The 21,454-nt window shown below is 39.6% G+C and overlaps 1 protein-coding gene and 1 pseudogene across 2 annotated transcripts in view; one reads left to right on the top strand and one right to left on the bottom strand.

Moving 5' to 3' along the window:
- Positions 1 to 10,262: 10,262 nt before the first annotated feature.
- Positions 10,263 to 11,777, bottom strand: LOC142163893 (pentatricopeptide repeat-containing protein At2g13420, mitochondrial-like; annotated as a pseudogene).
- A 4,332-nt stretch (positions 11,778 to 16,109) lies between these two features.
- The window catches only part of LOC107814435 (calcium-transporting ATPase 3, endoplasmic reticulum-type), a 108,174-nt gene continuing 102,829 nt past the window's right edge, over positions 16,110 to 21,454 (top strand). The window contains exons 1-2 of one of the 2 annotated variants that reach the window (XM_075221674.1): positions 16,110 to 16,392; positions 16,476 to 16,526. In XM_075221674.1, coding sequence (XP_075077775.1) covers positions 16,360 to 16,392; positions 16,476 to 16,526 — 84 coding nt within the window. In that variant the 5' untranslated portion in view covers positions 16,110 to 16,359. The remainder of the gene's footprint in view (positions 16,393 to 16,475; positions 16,527 to 21,454) is intronic. The other variant, XM_075221676.1, reaches the window with a different exon arrangement.

Here is a 21,454-nt window from a genome sequence, read left to right as displayed (position 1 = left end):
CCCCGTTATTATGTAAACCTTCAGTTACTTTAATTGCCTTAGCTCTCTTCTATTATATATTGAAAGCATATTGAGAATGTTGGCTTGCCTAGTTCCACGATAGGCGCCATCACGACTGGTTAGGTATTTGGGTCGTGACAAGTTGGTATCAGAGCCTAGGTTACATAGGTCTCACGAGTTATGAGCAGGTTTAGTAGAGTCTTGCGAATCGGTATAGAGACGTCTGTACTTATCTTCGAGAGGCTGCCGAACCCCTAGGAAACTTTACATTCTTGAATTATTATCGTGCGAATCTTTTGATTCTGGTAACTAAATTTCTGTTGTTCTAATTCTCTCACAAATGGTGAGGACGCGTACTATAGGGCAGGATGGACAGCCACCAGTACCACCAGTCAGGGCCGCGAGAGGCCGAGGTCGTGGTAGAGGCCGTGGTAGGGGCAGAGGTGCAGCTCGCACAGCAACTAGAGCAGCACCTGCATATCCACCAGTGGCCCCAGTTTAGGAGCAGGCTCTAATTGTGGATGAGCCAATGGGACCAGCTCAGGCACCACTTGTTCCTATTGTGATTCCAGGCCTTCAGGAGGCCTTAGCTCAGATTCTGACCGCATGCACTAGTCTTGCTCAGGCGGTCTCTATTCCGGCCGCAACAGCCACTTCTCAGGCCGGGGGAGGTGCTCAGACTCCCGCTGCCCACACACCAGAGCAGATGGTACAGGGATTCCAGACACCGGGGGCACCACCAGCCCAGACAGTTGCAGCTGCTCAGGACTATGTGGTTCTTGTCATTCCTGATGATGAGCAGCATCGATTGGAGAGGTTTGGGAGACTCCAGCCTCCATCTTTCAGTGGTACCGAGGGAGAGGATGCACAGGGCCTATTGGACAGGTGTCAGAGGATACTCCGTACAGCAGGTATTCTAGAGTCCAGTGGGGTCTCGTTCACTACTTTTCAGTTCTATGGGGCTGCCTTCAGTTGGTGGGAGGCTTACAAGAGGCGTAGGCCGATCGGCGCAACACCCCTTACATGGCAGCAGTTCTCCGGTCTATTCCTGGAGACGTTCATGCTACAGTCCCGTAGAGAGGAGCTGCGCAGGCAGTTCGAGCAGCTTCGTCAGGGTGATATGTCTGTGACGCAGTATGAGAAGAAATTTTCAGAGTTGGCCCGTTATGCTATCTGGTTGGTTCCCACAGACAGGGAGAGGATCAGTAGGTTCATAGATGACCTCACTTTTCAGTTGCGATTGCTTATGACTAGAGACAGAGTGACTGGTGCTACTTTCGATGAGGTTGTCGACATTGCTCGTCAGATTGAGATAGTTCGCAAACAGGAGCGGGTTGAGAGAAAGGCCAAGAGGCCTCGTGGGCAGGGTGGATTTAGCGGTGTTCCTTCTGGGGGCAGTTCCACCACAGTAGGGGTCGTCCTTTCAGACATGCTCACACGGCTCGCCTAGTTCACCGTGGTGCATCATCTGGCCATGGTTCACACAGTTATCAGTAGGGCCATTCATCTCGCAGTGCCCTCCCAGCTCAAAGTTCGTCCCGTGCTCCATCGGGTCAGGGTTCGTCTATTCTATGTCCTTTTGCTAATTATCTCGGTGCTCGGGGCTCCTTTCAGTCCTCGGCACCAACAACGGGGAATTGAAATGAGTTTGAAGATTTTAGCCACATCAGGAGACACTTTCCCCGCCTTACGGGAGGTCCGGCTTAGCAGAGAAACCAGTCTATAACATAAACACCAGTTTCTTCCCCACCCACTCAGCCAGCTTGGGGTGGAGCCCAGTCAGCTAGGGGTCGCCCGAGAGGGGGAGGCCGATCAGGGGGTGGCCAGGCCCATTCCTATGCTCTTCCTGCCAGACTAGATGCCATTGCTTCGGATGCTGTGATTACAAGTATTGTCTCAGTTTGCCACAGAGATACCTCTATATTATTTGACCCTAGTTCCACTTATTCATGTGTTTCCTCGTATTTCGCTCACTTTCTGGATATGCCCCGTGAGTCTTTAGTTTCATCTGTTCACGTACCTACTCCTGTGGGTGATACTATTATTGTGGACCGCATATATCGGTCATGTGTGGTGACTATTGGGGGTCTGGAGACCATAGTGGATCTTTTGTTGCTTAGTATGGTCGATTTTGATGTGATATTGGGTATGGATTGGTTGTCTCCATGTTATGCTATTCTAGATTGTCACGCTAAGACTGTGACGTTGGCGATGCCGGGGTTACCGAGGGTTGAGTGGAGCGGTTCTATAGACTATGTTCCCAGTATAGTGATTTCATACTTGAAGGCACAGCGGATGGTTGAGAAGGGTTGTCTATCCTATTTGGCTTTTGTGAGGGAAGTTAGTACACACACTCCTGCCATTGATTATGTTCCGGTGGTGCATGATATTCCGGATGTGTTTCCTGCAGACCTGCCGGGCACGCCACCCGATAAGGATATTGATTTCGGTATTGATTTGGTGCCGGGCACTCAGCCCATTTCTATTCCACCGTACCGTATGGCGCCGGCTGAGTTGAATGAGTTGAAGGAGCAGCTTCAGGAACTCCTTGATAAGTGGTTTATTTGTCCTAGCGTGTCACCTTGAGGTGCACCAGTTCTATTTGTGAAGAAGAAGGATGGTACTATGAGAATATGCATTGACTACAGACAGTTGAACAAGGTCATAATCAAGAACAAGTATCCTTTGCTGCGTATTGATGATTTGTTTGACCAGCTTCAGGGAGCGATGGTGTTCTCCAAGATTGATTTGAGGTCAGGGTATCACCAGTTGAAGATTCGAGACTCGGATATTCTTAAGACAGCTTTCAGGACCCGATATGGCCATTATGAGTTCCTTGTGATGTCTTTTGGGTTGACCAACACCCCAGCAGCGTTCATGCATCTGATGAACAGTCTGTTTCAGCCTTATTTAGACTCGTTTGTCATTGTATTCATTGTTGATATCCTGGTGTACTCTCGTAGCCAGGAGGAGCAGGCCCAGCATCTGAGGATTGTGTTACAGAGATTGGGGGAGGAGAAGCTTTATGCAAAGTTCTCCAAGTGTGAGTTTTGGCTCAGTTCAGTGGCGTTCTTGGGGCACGTGGTGTCCAGTGAGGGTATTCAGGTGGATCCGAAGAAGATAGAGGCGGTGTAGAGTTGGCCCAGACCATCCTCAGCCATGGAGATTAGGGGCTTTCTTGGTTTGGCAGGCTATTACCGTCATTTTTTGGAGGGTTTCTCATCTATTGCATCGCCCGTGACCAAATTGACCCAAAAGAGTGCTCCTTTCAGGTGGTCGGATGAGTGCGAGGAGAGCTTTCAGAAATGCAAGACTGCTTTGACCATGGCTCCAGTTCTAGTTCTACCATCAGCTTCTGGTTCTTACACAGTGTATTATGAGGCCTCGCGGATCGGCATTGGGTGTGTTTTTATGTAGGAGGGTAGAGTGATTGCTTATGCTTCGTGCCAGTTAAAGCCTCATGAGAAGAACTATCCTGTCCACGACCTTGAGTTAGAAGCTATTGTTCACGCCTTGAAGATTTGGCGGCATTATTTGTACGGTGTCCATTGTGAGATTTACACTGATCATCGGAGTTTGCAGCATCTGTTCAAATAGAAAGATCTTAACTTGCGTCAGCGGAGGTGGTTGGAGCTTCTTAAGGACTATGATATCACTATTTTGTACTATCCCGGGAAGGCTAATGTGGTGGCCGATGCCTTGAGTCGCTGGGCGGAGAGTTTGGGGAGCTTAGTATATCTTCCAGCAGTAGAGAGGCCATTGGCATTGGATGTTCAGGCCTTAGCCAGCCAGTTTGTTAGATTGGATATTTCTGAGTCGAGTCGAGTATTGGCATGTGTGGTCTCTCGGTCTTCTCTTTATGATCGTATCAGGGAGCATCAGTATGATGACCCCCATCTTCTTGTCCTTAAGGACACGGTCCGACATGGTGATGCTAAGAATGTCACTATTGGGGATGATGGTGCATTGAGGATGCAGGGCAGGCTATGTGTGCCCAATGTAGATGGTTTGCGTGATCTGATTCTCCAGGAGGGTCACAGTTCGCGGTATTTTATTTATCCAGGTGCCGCAAGGATGTATCAGGACTTGAGGCAGCATTACTGGTGGAGCAGGATGAAGAAGGACATAGTGGAGTATGTAGTTAGGTGCCTAAACTGCCAGCAGGTGAAGTATGAGCATCAGCGACCAAGTGGGTTGCTTCCGAAGTTAGAGATTCCGTAGTGGAAATGGGAGCGGATCACTACGAATTTTGTTGTTGGGCTTCCACGGACTCAGCGGAAGTGTGATACAGTTTGGGTGATTGTGGACCAGCTGATCAAGTTATCTCATTTTATTCCTGTGATGACTACCTATTCTTCCGAGCAGCTGGCTCGAGTGTATATACGCGAGATCGGCAGGCTTCATGGCGTACCGGTATCTATCATTTTTTACTGAGGTACGCAGTTTACATCACGAATCTGGAGCATCGTACAGCATGAGTTGGGAACTCGAGTAGAGTTAAGCATAGCATTTCACCCTCAGACGGACAGACAGTCCGAGCGCATTATTCAGATATTAAAGGATATGCTCCGTGTGTGAATGATAGAGTATGGGGGTTCGTGGGATCAGTTCTTGCCACTAGCAGAGTTTGCCTACAACAACAGTTATCAGTCGAGCATCCAGATGGCACTGTATGAGGCTCTGTATGGTAGGCGGTGTAGGTCTTCAGTGGGTTGGTTTGAGCCGGACAAGGCTAGATTATTGGGTACAGACTTGGTTCAGGATGCTCTGGAGAAGGTTAGGGTGATTCAGGATAGACTACACACAGCCCAATCCAGACAGAAGAGTTATGCGGATCGGAAGGTTCGCGATATTGCAGTCATGGTTGGAGAGCGAGTCTTGCTCCGGGTGTCACTCATGAAGGGTGTTATGAGGTTCGGGAAGAAGGGCAAGCTGAGCCCGAGATTTATCGGTCCATTTGAGGTATTGCGATGTGTTAAGGAGGCTACTTATGAGCTTGCCTTGCCTCCCAGTCTAGCAGGAGTTCATCCAGTATTCTGTGTTTCTATGCTCCGAAAGTATCACGGCGATCCGTCTCGCGTGTTGGATTTCAGCTCAGTCCAGTTGGACAAGGATTTATCTTATGTTGAGGAGCCAGTGGCGATCTTAGATAGGCAGGTTCGAAATCTGAGGTCGAAGAATATTGCTTCTGTGAAGGTTCAATGGAGGGGTCAGCTGGTCGAGGAGGCGACTTGGGAGACCAAGCACGATATGTGCAGCCGTTATCCTTATCTTTTCACCACTTCATGTATGTCTCTATGCTCCTTTGAGGACGAACGATTATTTTAAGAGGAGGAGGATATAACGACCCGACAGGTCATTTTGAGTGTATTTTCCCCGATCCCCTATTTACTGTTTTCCCCGTATCTGTTTCTTCTTATGTGACTTGCCGGGAGGTCTTGTTTTTTGTTTCGGAGTGTTTTGGGACACTTAGTCCCTAAAACGGAAGCTAAGTCTCAAGATTTTTTTCCGTAGTCAAAATTGTATGAAGACGACTCCAGAATGGAGTTATGTCGGTTCTGTTAGCTCCGTTGGGTGATTTTGGACATAGGAGCTTGTCCAGACTATGAATTTGAGGTCTGTAGCTAATTTAGGCTTGAAATGACGAAAGTTAATTTTTTGGGAAGTTTGAACGGGAGGTTGACTTTTTGATATCGGGGTCGGATTTCGATTCTGGAAGTTGGAATAAATTCGTAATGTTGAATATGACTTGTGTGCAAGATTTGAGGCCAATCGGACGTGGTTTGGTAGGTTTCGGTGTCGTTTGTGGAATTTAAAAGTTTAGAAGTTCTTTAGACTTGAATCCGGGTGTAATTGGTGTTTTGATGTTGTGTTGAGTGATTCGGAGGTTTGGCTAAGTTCACATGGGATTATATGACTTGTTGGTATGTTTGGTTGAAGTCCCGGGGGCTTCGGGAGTGTTTCGGATGTCCATCGGAAGGAAATTTGGACTTAGGCATTGCTGGTTTTTTCTGGTGTTCTGGTGTTTCGCACCTGCGGTGGGAGCCCGCAGGTGCGGCCCCGCAGAAGCGAAGAGGATGGACACTTAGTCCCTAAAACGGAAGCTAAGTCTCAGGATTTTTTTATCATAGTCGGAATTGTGTGAAGACGACTCCAAAATAGAGTTATGTCAGTTCTATTAGCTCCGTTGGGTGATTTTGGACTTATGAGCTTGTCCGGCCTATGAATTTGAGGTCTGTAGCTAATTTAGGCTTGAAATGGCGAAAGTCGATTTTTTGGGATGTTTGACCGGGGGTTGACTTTTTGATATCGGGGTCGGATTCCGATTCTGGAAGTTGGAATAAAGTCGTGATGTTGAATATGACTTGTGTGCAAAATTTGAGGCCAATCGGACATGGTTTGGTAGGTTTCGGTGTCGTTTGTGGAATTTGAAGGTTTAGAAGTTCTTTAGGCTTGAATCCGTGTGTAATTGGTGTTTTGATGTTGTTTTGAGTGATTCGAAGGTTTGGCTAAGTTCACATGGGGTTAAATGACTTGTTGGTATGTTTGGTTGAGGTCGATGTTTCGGATGCCCATCGGAAGGAAATTTGGACTTAAGCATTGCTGGTTTTTTTCGGGTGTTCTGGTATTTCGCACCTGCGGTGGGAGCCCGCAGGTGCGGCCCCGCCGAAGCGAAGAGGAAGACGCAGATGCGAGCAAGGCTGGGTTGGACTGGAAGCGCAGGTGCGAGGTTAGGATCGCATATGCGAAAACGCATATGCGGAAGAAGACATGAGTGGGAAGGATCGTAGAAATGGGCAGGGCCCGTAGATGAGAATGAGTGATCGCAGATGCGGAGTCTGGGAGCTTAAGTGGGATCCGCACCTACGATGGAATTTCTGCAGGTGTTGCATCGCAGATGCGACAGAATGTCCGCAGGTGCGGAAGAACTGGCAAAAATTGGAACTTCGAGGGTTTGATTCCCATTTCGATTTTGGGACTTTGAAAGCTCGGTGTGAGGCGATATTTCGAGGTTTCTTTAATAAGATTGGTGGGGTAAGTGATTCTAACTCGGGTTGGACTATATTTCATGAATCTATTGCTATTTTCATCATCTAATTAGGGATTTGATTTGTAAATTTGGGGGGAAATGGTAGAAACGTCATAGACTAAAATTTCAAGTTTTGGAAGGTGATTTGAGGTTGGATTCGAGTAATTCGTGTATGGTTGTACTCGTGAGTGGATGGGTGTTCATATTTTGTGACTTTTGTCGGATTTCGAGACATAGGCCTGGGGGCCGGTTTGAGCCTATTTCGGATTTTGACTTATAATTTCGTGCTTCTCTTGTGGAATTGATTCTTTTAGCCTACATTAATTATATCGCACTACTTATGTCTAGATTCGGGGCGTTTGGAGATTGATTCGAGGGGCAAGGGCATTGCGGAGTAGGATTTCTGTGCGGCTGAGGTAAGTAACAGTCTTAAATCTGGTTTTGAGGATATGAAACCCCGAGAATTGGTATGATGTGAGTGTTTGGAAGTGACGCACATGCTAAGTGACGGGCGTGTAAGCGTTCACTGCGAGGGATTATGACTTGGTCCGTCCCGTGAGACTGTAAAGTTGAATATTCATTGTTATTACTTATTTTTCCTTGTCTTTGAGCAATAGACTGCCTTTCATGTTAGAAACCTTGTTAGGCCATATGATATCGCTGTTGGGACTCGTAGCTGTTGTATACTTGCTGAATTGACTGCTAATTGTTGTCATGTACGCAATCACAGTCTTACTAGTGTGTTATATCTCTGTTCCCTCTCATTTCTTGTTGGTACTTGTTGTATTCTCTGTTTGGGCTGATTATTATGATATTCTGTGAGCCCGAGGGGCTGGAGAGGTCAGTGACTGAGATAGGGCTTGAGTGTCGAGTTGTGAGCTATGTGAGGGTATATGGATCGGGTTGCACGCCGCAACGAGCCTTATGTTTATTTATGGATTGTGGATCGGTTGCACGCCGCAACGAGCCTTATGGCTACTTATATGATTGGGTCAGGCTGCACGCCACAACGATATAGCGCTTGGGCTGAAAGGAGCCCCTCCGGAGTCTGCACACCCCCAGTGAGCGCAGGTACCTATTGAGAGTGTGTATTGAGGGCTGAGAGCCTAGAGTATGAGCTGTTGTGATGAGTTGAGTGACTGCTGCCTTGAGAGGTTGTACTTGCTTTTATTTATTATTGCACTTACTTGTTATCTATTGTTGTTGTGAAATTTTGGAAGATTCACATATGTTTTACTTGAGCTCTAACTGATTGGACTTATACCACCGGATTGCAATAAAATTTGTGCCACAAGTCATGCTTTATAGCTAACGAATTCATTTTTATCATTTCGTTTTCGCACAAAAATATATTTGTATCCCACTAGCTTTATTCCTTTAGGTGTTTTCAAGTGAAGTCAATTCTGTGTGGATATAATCTTTCCATTTTAGCTGTTGAAGAGACAACTAAGTAAATAAAGTATGCTCTCTCTAATAGCTTAAGTTATTATATGAGATGGTCACACACTTCAACATGGTATCAGAGCAGGCAGAGGTCCTGAATGTGAGTCTCACCACCACTATTATAAAAAATTAATTTTTCATGTGCTTGGCCAATGAAAAAATGAATGAATTCTGCACGTGAAGGAGCATGTTAAAGAGATAATTAAGTTAATAAAATGTGTTCTCTCTAACACTTTAAGCTTTTAGATGAGATGATCACACATTTCAACATTGACCAATTATTTCTTTATCAACATTCATCGACAAATCATGGTTCAAGATCCTCATCTTGTTGCATTATTTCAACAATAACATTATAAGCAAAAACATTGTCGACCATAATATTATTTTGGTTCCACCTTTTTTCCCTTAGAGACATAACTTATTGATATTTCTTCATTCTTATTATATTCAGGTACCTCGACCTCATTTGAGGTATTATCATTTATTATGTCACGAGACTGTTTTTGAGCAATTGCCTCCATATTATGATTCCCTAGATCATTTGCTCCTTTTCTTTTTCGAAGATTTTTATCTTTGGAACCGATTGGTCGATCACATTTTAAGCGTGGCTTAGACTCATTTGCATTTATAGATTGTCCATCCGGGACATTTTCTAATAGGAGCATTAGCAGCTGGAATATGCGACTTAGTCACCCTTCGTAGGTCAGTGAATGTATCTAACAGTTGATTGTAATATTTTACAAATAAATTATCTTTTAAACCTCATGTTCACAGTGATTTGTTCGATGGTCTAAATGAGATAGTGATAATGCATTCCAATCTATCACTTTTTCCAACTGCTTATTTTTTCACCCTAATATTGGGTATACTAATTCATTAAAATGGCAATCAGTAAGTTTTGCCGTAAATAAATCTCCAGTCATAGGTTCCAAATATTTTATAATAGAAGGAGATTCATACCCAACATATATGCCCAACCTTCTTTGGGGACCCATCTTTATGCATTGTGGTAGAGCAATTGAAAGATATACCGCACATCCAAATATTTTAAGATGGAAAATACTTGGCTCCTAACCAAAAGCCAATTATAATGGGAAGAATTTATGATAACTTGTGGGCCTGATCCGCACAAGAGCTGCATGCAAAATAACATGACCTCATGTTGAGATAGGAAGTTTTCTTCTTATAAGCATTGTTCTAGAAATTAATTGGAGGCGTTTGATCAATGATTCCACTAGACCATTTTGAGTATGAACATGCAGTTTTTTTTATATTCATTCTCCATGGAAAAGATTTTATTGACATGTTCAGGTTTGTGACATAATCCTAAGAATGACAGAATATTTGCTACTTCTGTGCTCTTGAGGTCTCCTACATCATCAATTACAAGGATAATTTGTGGTTGCATGTGATCCATTGTTGCAGCTTTTACACCTTCAGCTTAACAACCATCAAACAGTCAATCCAAATGGAGTAACCACTTCCGGGGACATTAAATTAACAAACTCATGCCAAATACAACATAAGTTTAAAATGTGTCAAAAACAGCACCCTACGGTGTGGCCTAGCGGTTGAAAACCATGGAAATCAAAGTTCAAATTCCAGCAAAGACAAAAGCTAGATGATTGTTTTTCTCCAACTGCGTGCATGTGCTGGTCGGCAGGGGCATGTAATAATCCTAACATATTGAATGAGTAACGGTAAGTAGCTCCCCATGAATCAGGACATACCAATTAGCTCGACATCAGATTAGTCAGCCTTGTACCCCTTTCAAGACTTCACCAAATCACCTTCCGTAAGGCTTTAGGTTATAATTTTCAAACTCTGAACCAAAAGTTATTGATTCCTCATCAAGCCTTTTCTTTAACCTTCTCCACGTTCTCAACATATTGGATTGTATTAAGCCTTTATAAAGTGTCTCAAAGGTTACCTTATATGGCAGATATCCTTCAATCCCACCACAAGAACAGAGGCACTTGATAACTGAGCTATATGTCACAATATTCAAGCATATCCCTTTGCGTCTCATAATCCTTAATTTATCAAGTAATAAATCCGGCTTATGAGCTCGGCTATAGACATGAAGGGGTACAGAATAGCTGGTCACATCCGATTCCATACCACGTTCAGTCATTTAATCAAACAGCTTCTCTACTTCCCTAATTACCTTCTCAAACCTTCCCTTAGGATGCAAACTCGCTCTCCTGCAAATCCCATTCAACAACACATTGTAACTCACCACGTTCGGATCAATTCCCTTCTCCAACATCTCCCCTAGAAACCTCCTAGCCATGTCTATATTCTTCACCTTACACCAACCATATATCAAAATGGTATAAATCTTACAATTGAGCTCCAATCTCCACTTCTCCCTATTTAACACTTCAATAACCACTTTAACATATCCATATTTACAAAGGGTATCAAGAAGATAACAAAAATACGACTTCCACACTTGCTCTTCACTTTCTTCATCCATAAATATATGCATTTCATTGAATGCCTGAATGGCTTGACAAGGTCAAACCAGCAGAAATAAGCCTACGGATCAACAAATAGAAAGTAGTAAAGTTGGGTTTAATGAGCCTCTAGTCCATTTGGATAATACGTTGTCACGCAACATCGAACTGGTGGACTTTGCAAAGAATGTTGATGAGGAGATTGAAAGTGATGGAGTCGAGGGAGAAACTAGGATGGGACTGGGAATACTGGAAGAATGAGAGGGCAATTTTTGAAGAGTGTTTTAGGCAGAGGAGGGCTTGATGGACAAGGAAAGGGGTGAGAGAAATGTCGTGGAGCTGAAGAGAGGATTCCATTGCGTGAAATGGGTTATGGTATTGGAGGAGCACTTGGGAAATCAAGTCGGCGTTATTTAAGGCTTCCAATTGCGGCAGTGAGGGCCTTGGATTGACTGACTGGCCTTGGATTGTATATAATCTATGTATATGGCTAAAAAAAAAATAATAATGAATATGGCCGGCTATTTGCGTAAAGATCCCTTTTTTTTCCTTCCCTGGTATTAGCATTGGGTAGTCTATTAATTCAAATCCAACCCCGATAACTGTATGCAGTAAAATTGATTAGTGACAGTTGGACAAATGAGGAAGTGACACTTGGAACTAAAGATAGGGAAGATGTGAGTCAGCAAGTAGTTGGGGATGCGAGCATGTGACCGGTGTTGGGTGAATTCCGGAGATAGGGTAACCGATAGCAAAGATTTGAAGAGTTGATATTGGATAGCATTCAATGAGCAGCCGTCAGAAAGAATATTTGCATTTAAAGCCAACCATTTTGCAGCCATCGATGATAGTTTTATTATCATTCAAGAGGAACTTGATTTAGGGATCTTGTCTCCCTAAATAGAGCTATAAATAGGACCCGTCATAAGGCTCGGTAGAATCGTACCCGACCATGTGGAGCTCGGTAAAACCTAACTGATTAGTAGTTGTACAATAGGTGACGTAGATGGCCGACTATATCGCGATTTGGTAAAGTAAAATAGGTGCATATATATATATGCACCTATTAGAGCTAACTCGAATATATATATTGCATGTTGGACTCATGAAATCATTATATATATATATGCACCTATTAGAGCTAACTCGAATATATATATATTGCATGCTGGACTCATGAAATCATATTCTGAACCTTTCGGAGTGACGTAAGGTCGGTAACCTCCATATAAGTTATTAGAGCTAACTCGAAATCACGAATCTTATAAGAATCAGGAAATACCAACAATATTTGATAACATAAGAATAAGAGAAGCAACATCAACATCAATCATTCCATAAGAAGGGAAAACAATGTATGTACTGCTAGCATCTTAGAGTGGAGTATCTTTGGAAGCTCATTCGCTTATGTTACGCACAACCGGAGTCGTGCAAAAGAAAGAAAGGGATAGCCTCACATACCTTCTATATGCTGCCCAACCTCAAGTTATGCAAATGCCACGGCTCCTTAGTCTACAATAAGAGAAATGATACAATCGTTGTCGTGTAAGCATCGTAACTATTACATATCGACCACAACCTATTTTATGATAAAACGTGCAGCATCTCCCCTATTTATATGACTTCCCACAAGTTACAAAAATCACTAAACAGCCCAAACAACATCAACAATAATCATATTATACCTCCCAAACAGTCCAACAATCAACAACAACATACCTACGATTTCATAAAATTGGACATCACCTATATCATTTCCTTCCAATTCAAACCAACACCCCAAAACAACAAGAACAACATCAACAACAACACATCCAGCTACTACATCAAGAACCAGATTAAGCTAGCTCAAAAACCTTCTAAAACAGTCCCATATGCACAACACCTCAAACTTACTTCCAACTTCAAGTTTAGCATGTTTTCCTTCAACATCTACGCTTGTTATGTCCTAAAAATGACTCAACCTAAGGAGAGGGGTGAATAAAATACCTAAACCTAACCTTAAAAATTAGCCTAAGTGAAGAAAATAGTCTTTATTGTGTTGTGATGTCATTAAAGGTGCTTGATTTCACTAATCCTAAAAGGTTTTGTTAATGTATTGCTTGGTTTGTACCACATGTTGACTAGTATGGGGCAATGATCAGAATGAGTTCTAGGGAGGTGGCTAATTGTACTAGAGGGGTATTCCTGGATCCAATGATCATTACCAAAGTATTTATCTGTCTATCTAGGATTAGTTGGCTTCTATTCCTGTACCTCATGTTAGTCCATGCATACTTGCTGCCCTTGAAGCCTAGATTAATAAGTTTACAGTGGTTGATGCACTGTCAGAATAAATTGGCTCTTGGAGAAGAGATGCAATTCCCCCTTGCTTGTCTCTTGCTCTTAGGACTTCATTTAAGTCCCTGCCTACTAGCAAACTCCCCTTATATTCTCAGGAATAGTTCTAAGTTGCTGCCAAAGGTTTCTCCTATTTACATAAGTATTACTAGCATAAACAGCAGTAAAAATCCAAGGGTTAGAAGATGGTGTTACCTTAACCATAACATTGATGCCTTGAGGGGTGGTAGAAAGCCTCATCAATCTTCAGGAGGTCATCCTTCCACATGATGACAATACCTCCTGACAGACCCACAGTTGGGTTCTGGATTTGGCCTGAGAAGCCCAATTCTTGGCTCAGGTGCTTATGCTCAGTCATCCTAGTTTCCAGCAGGACAATCATTGCAGGTTTGTGCAGCTTGACCATCTCAGCACGATGCCTCCTAAACTCACCATTGTTAGCTCCCCCTAGCATTCCAGATGATGAAATTCATTAACAATTTGGGTTGTGTGGGAGACTTCCCCTTCACGCATTTGGCCTTCCCTTTCACTGGTGGGCCTTCCTGATTCTCCTGCATAGGCCTGTCCTGTTTGATTGTCTGGGCCAATGTTGGGCTTAGCCTTACAGCTGAGTCTCCTGAGCCTTGATTTAAGGCTAGCCTTAGACTTACCCCACACATTATTACGGTCCTTGGGCATAGTGCGATAAGCATTTATATTTTAGAAATTAGGTATTACTGATTTAAAAATATTTTACTATGTTTATTGCTGATTAATAAGTGTAAATACCTTAATTTATAAAGGATAGGGTCAAAATTGATCGTCAACATGCTAAGGCTATATTTCTCAGATAAAGAGAGGAACAACTTCACGCTTAGCTCAACAAACAATACCTTAACAATTCTAACTTTTTGACAAAGGAATTCAAGTTGATTTTACATCACCATGGACCATTTTCGTGATGTCACAACTATATATAACAAATAAAGAAAATAAAACATGCTTCTATAAAGAAACATGTTATATTCTATTTGATTATTCATAATAGAGCGATGAAAATATGAGCAAATACATATACACACATAGTACAAACAAGCAAAAATAATAAATGTTAGAACCACAACTTTTGTAACATATTAATTATCAACTATAATGCACAGATATAACAATATATGGTGAAACTGCAATACATAAATTGAGATGCCAAAAATATTTTAAGTTACATTACATCCAATAAAGATTACATCCAAGAAGAAAACCCACAAGGAAGAAGAAGATGGATTATGACCTTATGGTGGCTGAACCGTTTGGCACAAATTGTGGAGAAATTGGATAATTATTGACATATTTTATTGAAAAAAATAATAAAAAACATATGTTTAAATCAGGAAAAAATTCTTATTTTTTCGCGAGCAAATGGATGCTAGAGAAAATAATTTTTTCCTAAAACTCTACACTTGTCATCTTTATATATATATATGCCATATTGGGAAGAAAGTATTCTCCAATTTGGATTGGTAGTTTTTTTTTTACGTTTTTTATTTTAAAATAAGTTTAAACTCCAACGTTGTTGGAACTTTATCCTAAAAATCTACATTTGTTATATACCACTTAATATGGTTATACAGTCAACCCTCTCTATAACAACCTCGTTTGTTCTTATATTTTTTGACTTTTATAGTGAATGGTTATTATACACCTATAACATCATTTGACGTTTAAATATTTTTTTGCTATTATAGATAAAAATTATCCAAAATTAATTATTTTTTCTTTTTTTAATGTTACATATAAAAGATAAGAAAATTATTCAAAATTATAATCTCAAAAGATATGCATATTTCACTAGTTAAATATTGAAGAAAGCTAATACATTATTAATAAATTTATAACTAAAAGTATAAAGATTTAAACTCTAAGGCAGACATTTTAAAGCTACCTAAAAAATAATTTTTTTCAAGATTGATGGAAGAACTTTATAATTATAGCTTGTTTCGTAGATTTCATTATCTTACTAGCGATATAATGATATAACACTTGAATTATTGAAGATTAAAAAAGTATCAAATAGTTATTCCTTGAAGATAATCTAAGAGCTTAACAATTAAAGTTTTTATCTAAATATTTCTTGAAATTTGTCCAATGAAAAAGAGATAATGTGTAAATCTTCAAATCTTATATCTAATGAAAGATAAAAACTTTGTTTAATGGAAAAGGTTTGTGCTTATTTTTAGAATTATTATTAGTAATCTTAAAGATTCTATATGGCTGTTATAGATGACTAATTTTACAAAAAGCGTTTGGTATAAATATAACTGTTGCCATTATATGTAAAAAGTTATAATAGAGAGTTAAAATATAACTTAAAAAATCTGTTCTGAGGAAAATTTGGCTTTTATAGTGAATGTATGTTATATAAGTATGTTGTTATAGAGAGATATGACTGTACCATTTAGCTTAATATGGTGATTTTACCTCTCCATTTATTGTATACAGAATATAGACCGTCCATGAAACTCAAGCAATTCTCTCAAACTTTATCAAACGCGAAAACCGCCAAACAAAATCACTATACAAAACAATTGTTTTAGAAAAATATACTCACCAACCATGAAATGCTCACGCCATTCTCAATTGACAGATACCGAGGTCCAATCCAGGGGCGGATGTAGTGTATCACCGACGTGATCAACTGAACTCATAACTTTTGACACAGAGTAAAAGTTTATATGTAAAAATTTATTAAAATTATAAAAATAATAAATATGAACCCATAACTTTGAAAATATAATGAGTTAAATACTAAAAACTTTAAGAGTATCCATAAGTTTTATCCGGCTTTGGTACAATCCAAACACACCATTTTTCCTATCTAAACCCTAATACAGGCCAACGCCATAATTGGTGACTAAAAACTTCCTTAATTATAACGTTTTTTGCCTGGCAAAAGAAACCAGTCGCTTTGTCAGATCTCATCAGACAAGACTACAGGTGCACAAGATCACCTCCGTAAGTCCTATATTGTACTGAGAGAGAGAGAGAGAGACAAGAACACTGTTCACTTCAAATTATAGAAATACCAGCCCTAGAAGCTCACCTCCTTCAATGGAGGACGCTTACGCCCGATCTGTCTCTGAGGTATTCTCAATTGTACCATTTCTGCTTAAACTGGATTCTCTCAAGACCCAATTTTTATAACAATGCTGCAATTCCATTTACAGGTTCTTGAATTCTTTGGCGTGGATCCGACTAAAGGTCTTACGGATATACAGGTGCATATATTTAATAAGCTTACAATTACAAACAACAACTATTACTCTTGTAGGGAAATAACACGGGAAAATAACAATAATACTGCAATAATATTTGTGAGTAGATATAGATACACGGATTGGCTTGAGTGGTGCTGGATACTGTCCTAAGAAACTATTTCAGCAATGTGACATGTTTTTCCAGGATTAAACAAGCCTACCTCTATTTATTTAGAGGATACAGGAATCAACAAAATTAAATAATACCAGCAAGTTTGGACTGAGGAAATAAACAAAGATTATAAAAGAAATTGGATTACACAAAAGGCTAGGCCGTAATTGAAAATGAAAAGGCTTGTAGTGATGATTACTAATCATTAGCAATCATTAGAGAACAAAATATTTTTGGTGCGTTTTCGGATGGTATAGGAAGTGGGTATTTATAATTGTAAGTATTGTATAAGAAAGTGACACGTGTTCGTCTACTTGTCAAAAACTTTCCATGCAAAGAGACATTTGGTAGGTGCTCTACACATTTGGCCATAGCATTAGGAGATCAAGCCACTTACCATTTATGTAGCCACTTGTCCACAACAATATTGAAATACTACCACAGTCCCCCACTATTTCAATTTTTTTGTTGTACAAATAAAAGAGTAATGGATAGAAGAGTAAGTGGGTATTTGGACATAAGAATTGTAAAATTCTAAAATAGGGAAAATTTTTTTCAAGGGAAAATGGTATTTGAAATTTAGAGTTGTGTTTGGACATGAATATAATTTTGGGTTGTTTTTGAAGTTTTGTGAGTGATTTGAGTGAAAATTTTGAAAAACAAGTTTTTCAAAATTTCAAAAATTTCGAAAATGCATCTTCAAGTGAAAATTGAAAATTTTATGAACAAACGTTGATTTCGAAAAAAAGTGAATTGTTTTTGGAAAAAAGGGAAAAATTTCTTATGTCCAAATGGGCTCTAAAACTTGCTGGATTTGCATGGTCCAAATGCAGTAGGTTTGGTGTCTTTTGGACTATAAACCAAACTTAGACCAATACAATTTAACTCACAGAATTACTGGTGAAATGTAATATTTGTATGAACCAATAATTCTTATTGTAAGTCAGAGATTTTATCAATCACATTTTGACCCTCACGATTTTGCTGTTCAATGCGGTTTTGCGCCACTAGGCCATGCGCTTTCTTGGTTATTCATGAGAGCTCTAGAGACTAGGTCAAAATCTCATAGGAGCGGCCTCACTCCACTTTCATATAGGTGAATTCATCAAGTGTATACTGCTTTTAAATACACTATTCATAAGGAATATGAATTCATTAAGAGTTATAACTCAACCTCTCAATTAGTAGCGGTCAAACACTCACTCTTAGTGCTTCAGTGTCAATATCAACTTGTTATTACCCATATGAACCTACTTCATGGGATCTCCAATCATATAGGTTGGGTTACCATCTCTATTGACATGATGTCAGCCTTAACCCCATCTCTTTTGAGGTTTGAAGAATTAATTTTCTTCCCACAGGTTTTGTCAGAGGATCGGCCAAATTTATCTCGGACTTCACATAGTCAATGGAAATTATTCCATCTCTCAGCAGCTGCTTTATGACATCATGTCTCAATTTCATGTGTCCCACAGGTTTAGTCAGAGGATCGGCCAAATTTATCTCTGACTTCACATAGTCAATGGAAATTATTCCATCTCTCAGCAGCTGCTTTATGACATCATGTCTCAACTTCATGTGTCTACTTTTACAATTATAAGATTTATTCTTTGCAATAGCTATTGCCGTTTGACAATCACAATGCATAGACACTGGAGGCAATACGTCCTTTATTAAAGGGATATTAGCTAAGAAGTTTCTTAGCCACTCAGCCTCAGAACCAGCTAACTCCAGAGCTACAAACTCTGATTCCATAGTCGATCTAGCTATGATCATCTATTTAGTTGATTTTCACGATATTGCACCACCACCAAGAATACATAGCCACTAGTGGATTTGGTTTCATATGAATCAAAGATCCAGTTTGCATCACTGTACCCTTCTAAAGTAGAAGGAAATCCACTATATAGGATACCATAATTCATGGTTCCTCATAAATATTTTATTAGTCTAACTAGTGCAGACCAATGCTCTCTGTTGGGATTATGATCTACTCAGTCTACACACAACATAGGCTATATCCGGCCTTGTAAAATTCATTAAATGCACCAGACTCCCAATAATCTGAGCATATTTAGATTGAGCAACTGGGTCACCATTATTCTTTTTCAACTGAGAGTTAGCATCAAAATGAGTGCTCACAGAAGTCCCTCAACATAATGTTCTTGTGACAACATTATTCCATCTTCACTCCTTATAACTTTAACTCCCAATATTGTATTTACTTCACCCAGATCTTTCATATCAAAATTAGCAGACAAAAATAATTTAGTACTTTGCATAATATTTAAACTTGTACCAAATATAAGCATGTCATCAACATACAGACATATTATCACATAATCATTGTCTACCACTTTAGTATAAACACATTTATCCACCTCCACCGAAGAGAAACTGTCTCTCAGTAACACTTGTTCAAATTTCTCATACCACTGCTTAGGAGCTTGTTTAAGGCCATAAAGACTTTAATTAATTTACAAACTTTATTTTCTTGTCCAGGAATGACACAGCCTTCAGGTTGAACCATATAAATTTTTTCTTCTAAATCACCGTTTAGAAAAGCAGTTTTGACATCCATTTGGTGGATAAAAAGCTTATGAATTGAAGCTAAGGCAATTAAAACTCGAATAGAAGAAATTCTAGTCACCGGTGCAAATGTATCAAAATAATCTATATTTTATTTTTGAGAAAATCCTTTTGCTACTAACCGAGCTTTATATTTATCTAAAGATCCATCAGGATTAAATTTCTTTTTGAAAATCCATTTACAACCAATAGGTTTTGCACCATGAGGTAAATCCGTTAAAATCCATGTATTATTTTTCATAATAGAATCAATTTCAATTTTTATTGCCTCTTTCCAATATTCAGCATCAGAACAAGATATAGCTTCAAAATAATTCGATGGTTCATTATCAACAAGAAAAGTTTGAAAATCATTTCCATAAGAAAAATATTCCTTCCTAGGCCTTTTGCTCCTTCTCAATTCCTCGTTAGAGGTAATTTCATTATTTGTTTCAACAGGTGTATGAGAAATTTTATCAGACAGTGGATAAATATATTCAAAGAACTCAATATTCTTTGTCTCAATTATAGTATTGCAATCAAGCACATCACTTTTTAAAACAAGAAATCTATATGCAACACTATGTTTAGCATATCCAATTAGCATATCCAATTAGCAGTTTTAGAACCTATTTTTCTCTTTGTAGGTTCAGGCAAAAGGACTTTAGCAAGGCACCCCCACACTTTTAAATATTTCAAGTTAGGTTTATAATCCTTCCACAATTCATACGGAGTTTTGCCAGTTCTTCTATGTGGTATTCTATTTTGTAAGTGACATGCATATAAAATAACTTCACCCCACAAATTATCATGAGCATTAGAACTAACTAACATAGAGTTCATCATCTCTTTCAATGTTCTATTTTTCCTTATAGCTACTCCATTTGACTCAGGTGAAGAAGGCGGAGTTACTTCATGAATAATTCCATTCTTTTCACAAAAACCATTTAAAGATAAATATTCTCTACCTCTATCAGATCTAATTCTCTTGATTTTTCTACTAAGTTGATTTTCAACCTCAGTTTTATAAGAAATAAAAGTATTAAAGACATCATCTTTATTTCTAAGCAAATACAACTTAATATATCTAGAAAAATCATCAATAAAAGTCACATAATATATTTTACCACCTCTAGTCGTAGTCTGTTTTAAATCGCCTAAATCAATGTGAACCAACGATAATAATTCAGTTTCTCGATTTACAGAAAAACAAGTCTTTTTAGTACTTTTAGCTTCAACACATATTTCACACTTATTAATATTGTTTGAGTCTAAACCAGATATTAAACCTAATGACTGTATTTTTCTTATATATGCGAAATTAACATGTCCTAATGTTGCATGCCATAAAGAAATAGACTTAACCATATAAGTAGAAGCAAATGCATTTCTATTGATAACATCAAAAATATTAAGTACAAAGAGTCCCTGGTTACAATAGCCCTTTCCCACAAACACATTGTTTTTGGTCGTTATAATCTTATCAGATGCAAATGACACTTTCACTCAGGCTCTTCCCAATAAGGATACAGAGATCAAGTTTGCCCTCATAGTAGGAATATGCAGTACATCAACAAGGGCTAAAGTTTTTCCCGAAGTGAGTTTCAGAAGAACTTTACCCTTACCCAAGACTTTGGTAGTACTTGAGTCTCCAAGGTAGACCTCTTCTCTATCATTCTCTATAGGAGTATAAGAAGAAAATGCTTCTCGATTTGTACAAATATGCCGAGTAGCCCCAGAGTCTACCACCCATTCTTTTGCATGTGCTACAATGTTTACTTGAGAAATGACAGCTGCAATAATATCACTTCCTTCAGCTAAGTTAGCCTTAGGAGTATTAGTTTTTCCTTTGTCATTTCCTGCTCTGTACCTGCACTGTGAGGCATGATGGCCTGGTTTTCCACAAACAAAACAAGAGCCTTTTTTTCTTTTAAGGTTAGGATTTTTAGGCTTGTAACCTTGAGACTTATTCTCGTACCTTTTGCGGTTGTTGTTGCTTCTTTGCACTAAATTTGCTTTAAGAGCTGTCATCCTAGCTTTGGCAGACTCTTTTCTGTTGGAATCTTCAATTAGGATGTGGGTCACAATTTCCTTAATGGCGAAATTTTTCTGTTTGTGCTTTAAGTTGTTTTTGTAGTCATTCCATGAGTCAGGCAGCTTCTCAATTAGCACTCCAACAACAAACTTTTCTGGTAAAGACATCCCCTCG

This window comes from Nicotiana tabacum, chromosome 9, assembly GCF_000715075.1.
Source record: "Nicotiana tabacum cultivar K326 chromosome 9, ASM71507v2, whole genome shotgun sequence".
NCBI classification, from domain to species: Eukaryota; Viridiplantae; Streptophyta; class Magnoliopsida; order Solanales; family Solanaceae; genus Nicotiana; species Nicotiana tabacum.
Note: the sequence above shows the minus strand (reverse complement) of the source record. Positions and strands in the feature narration are given on the sequence as shown.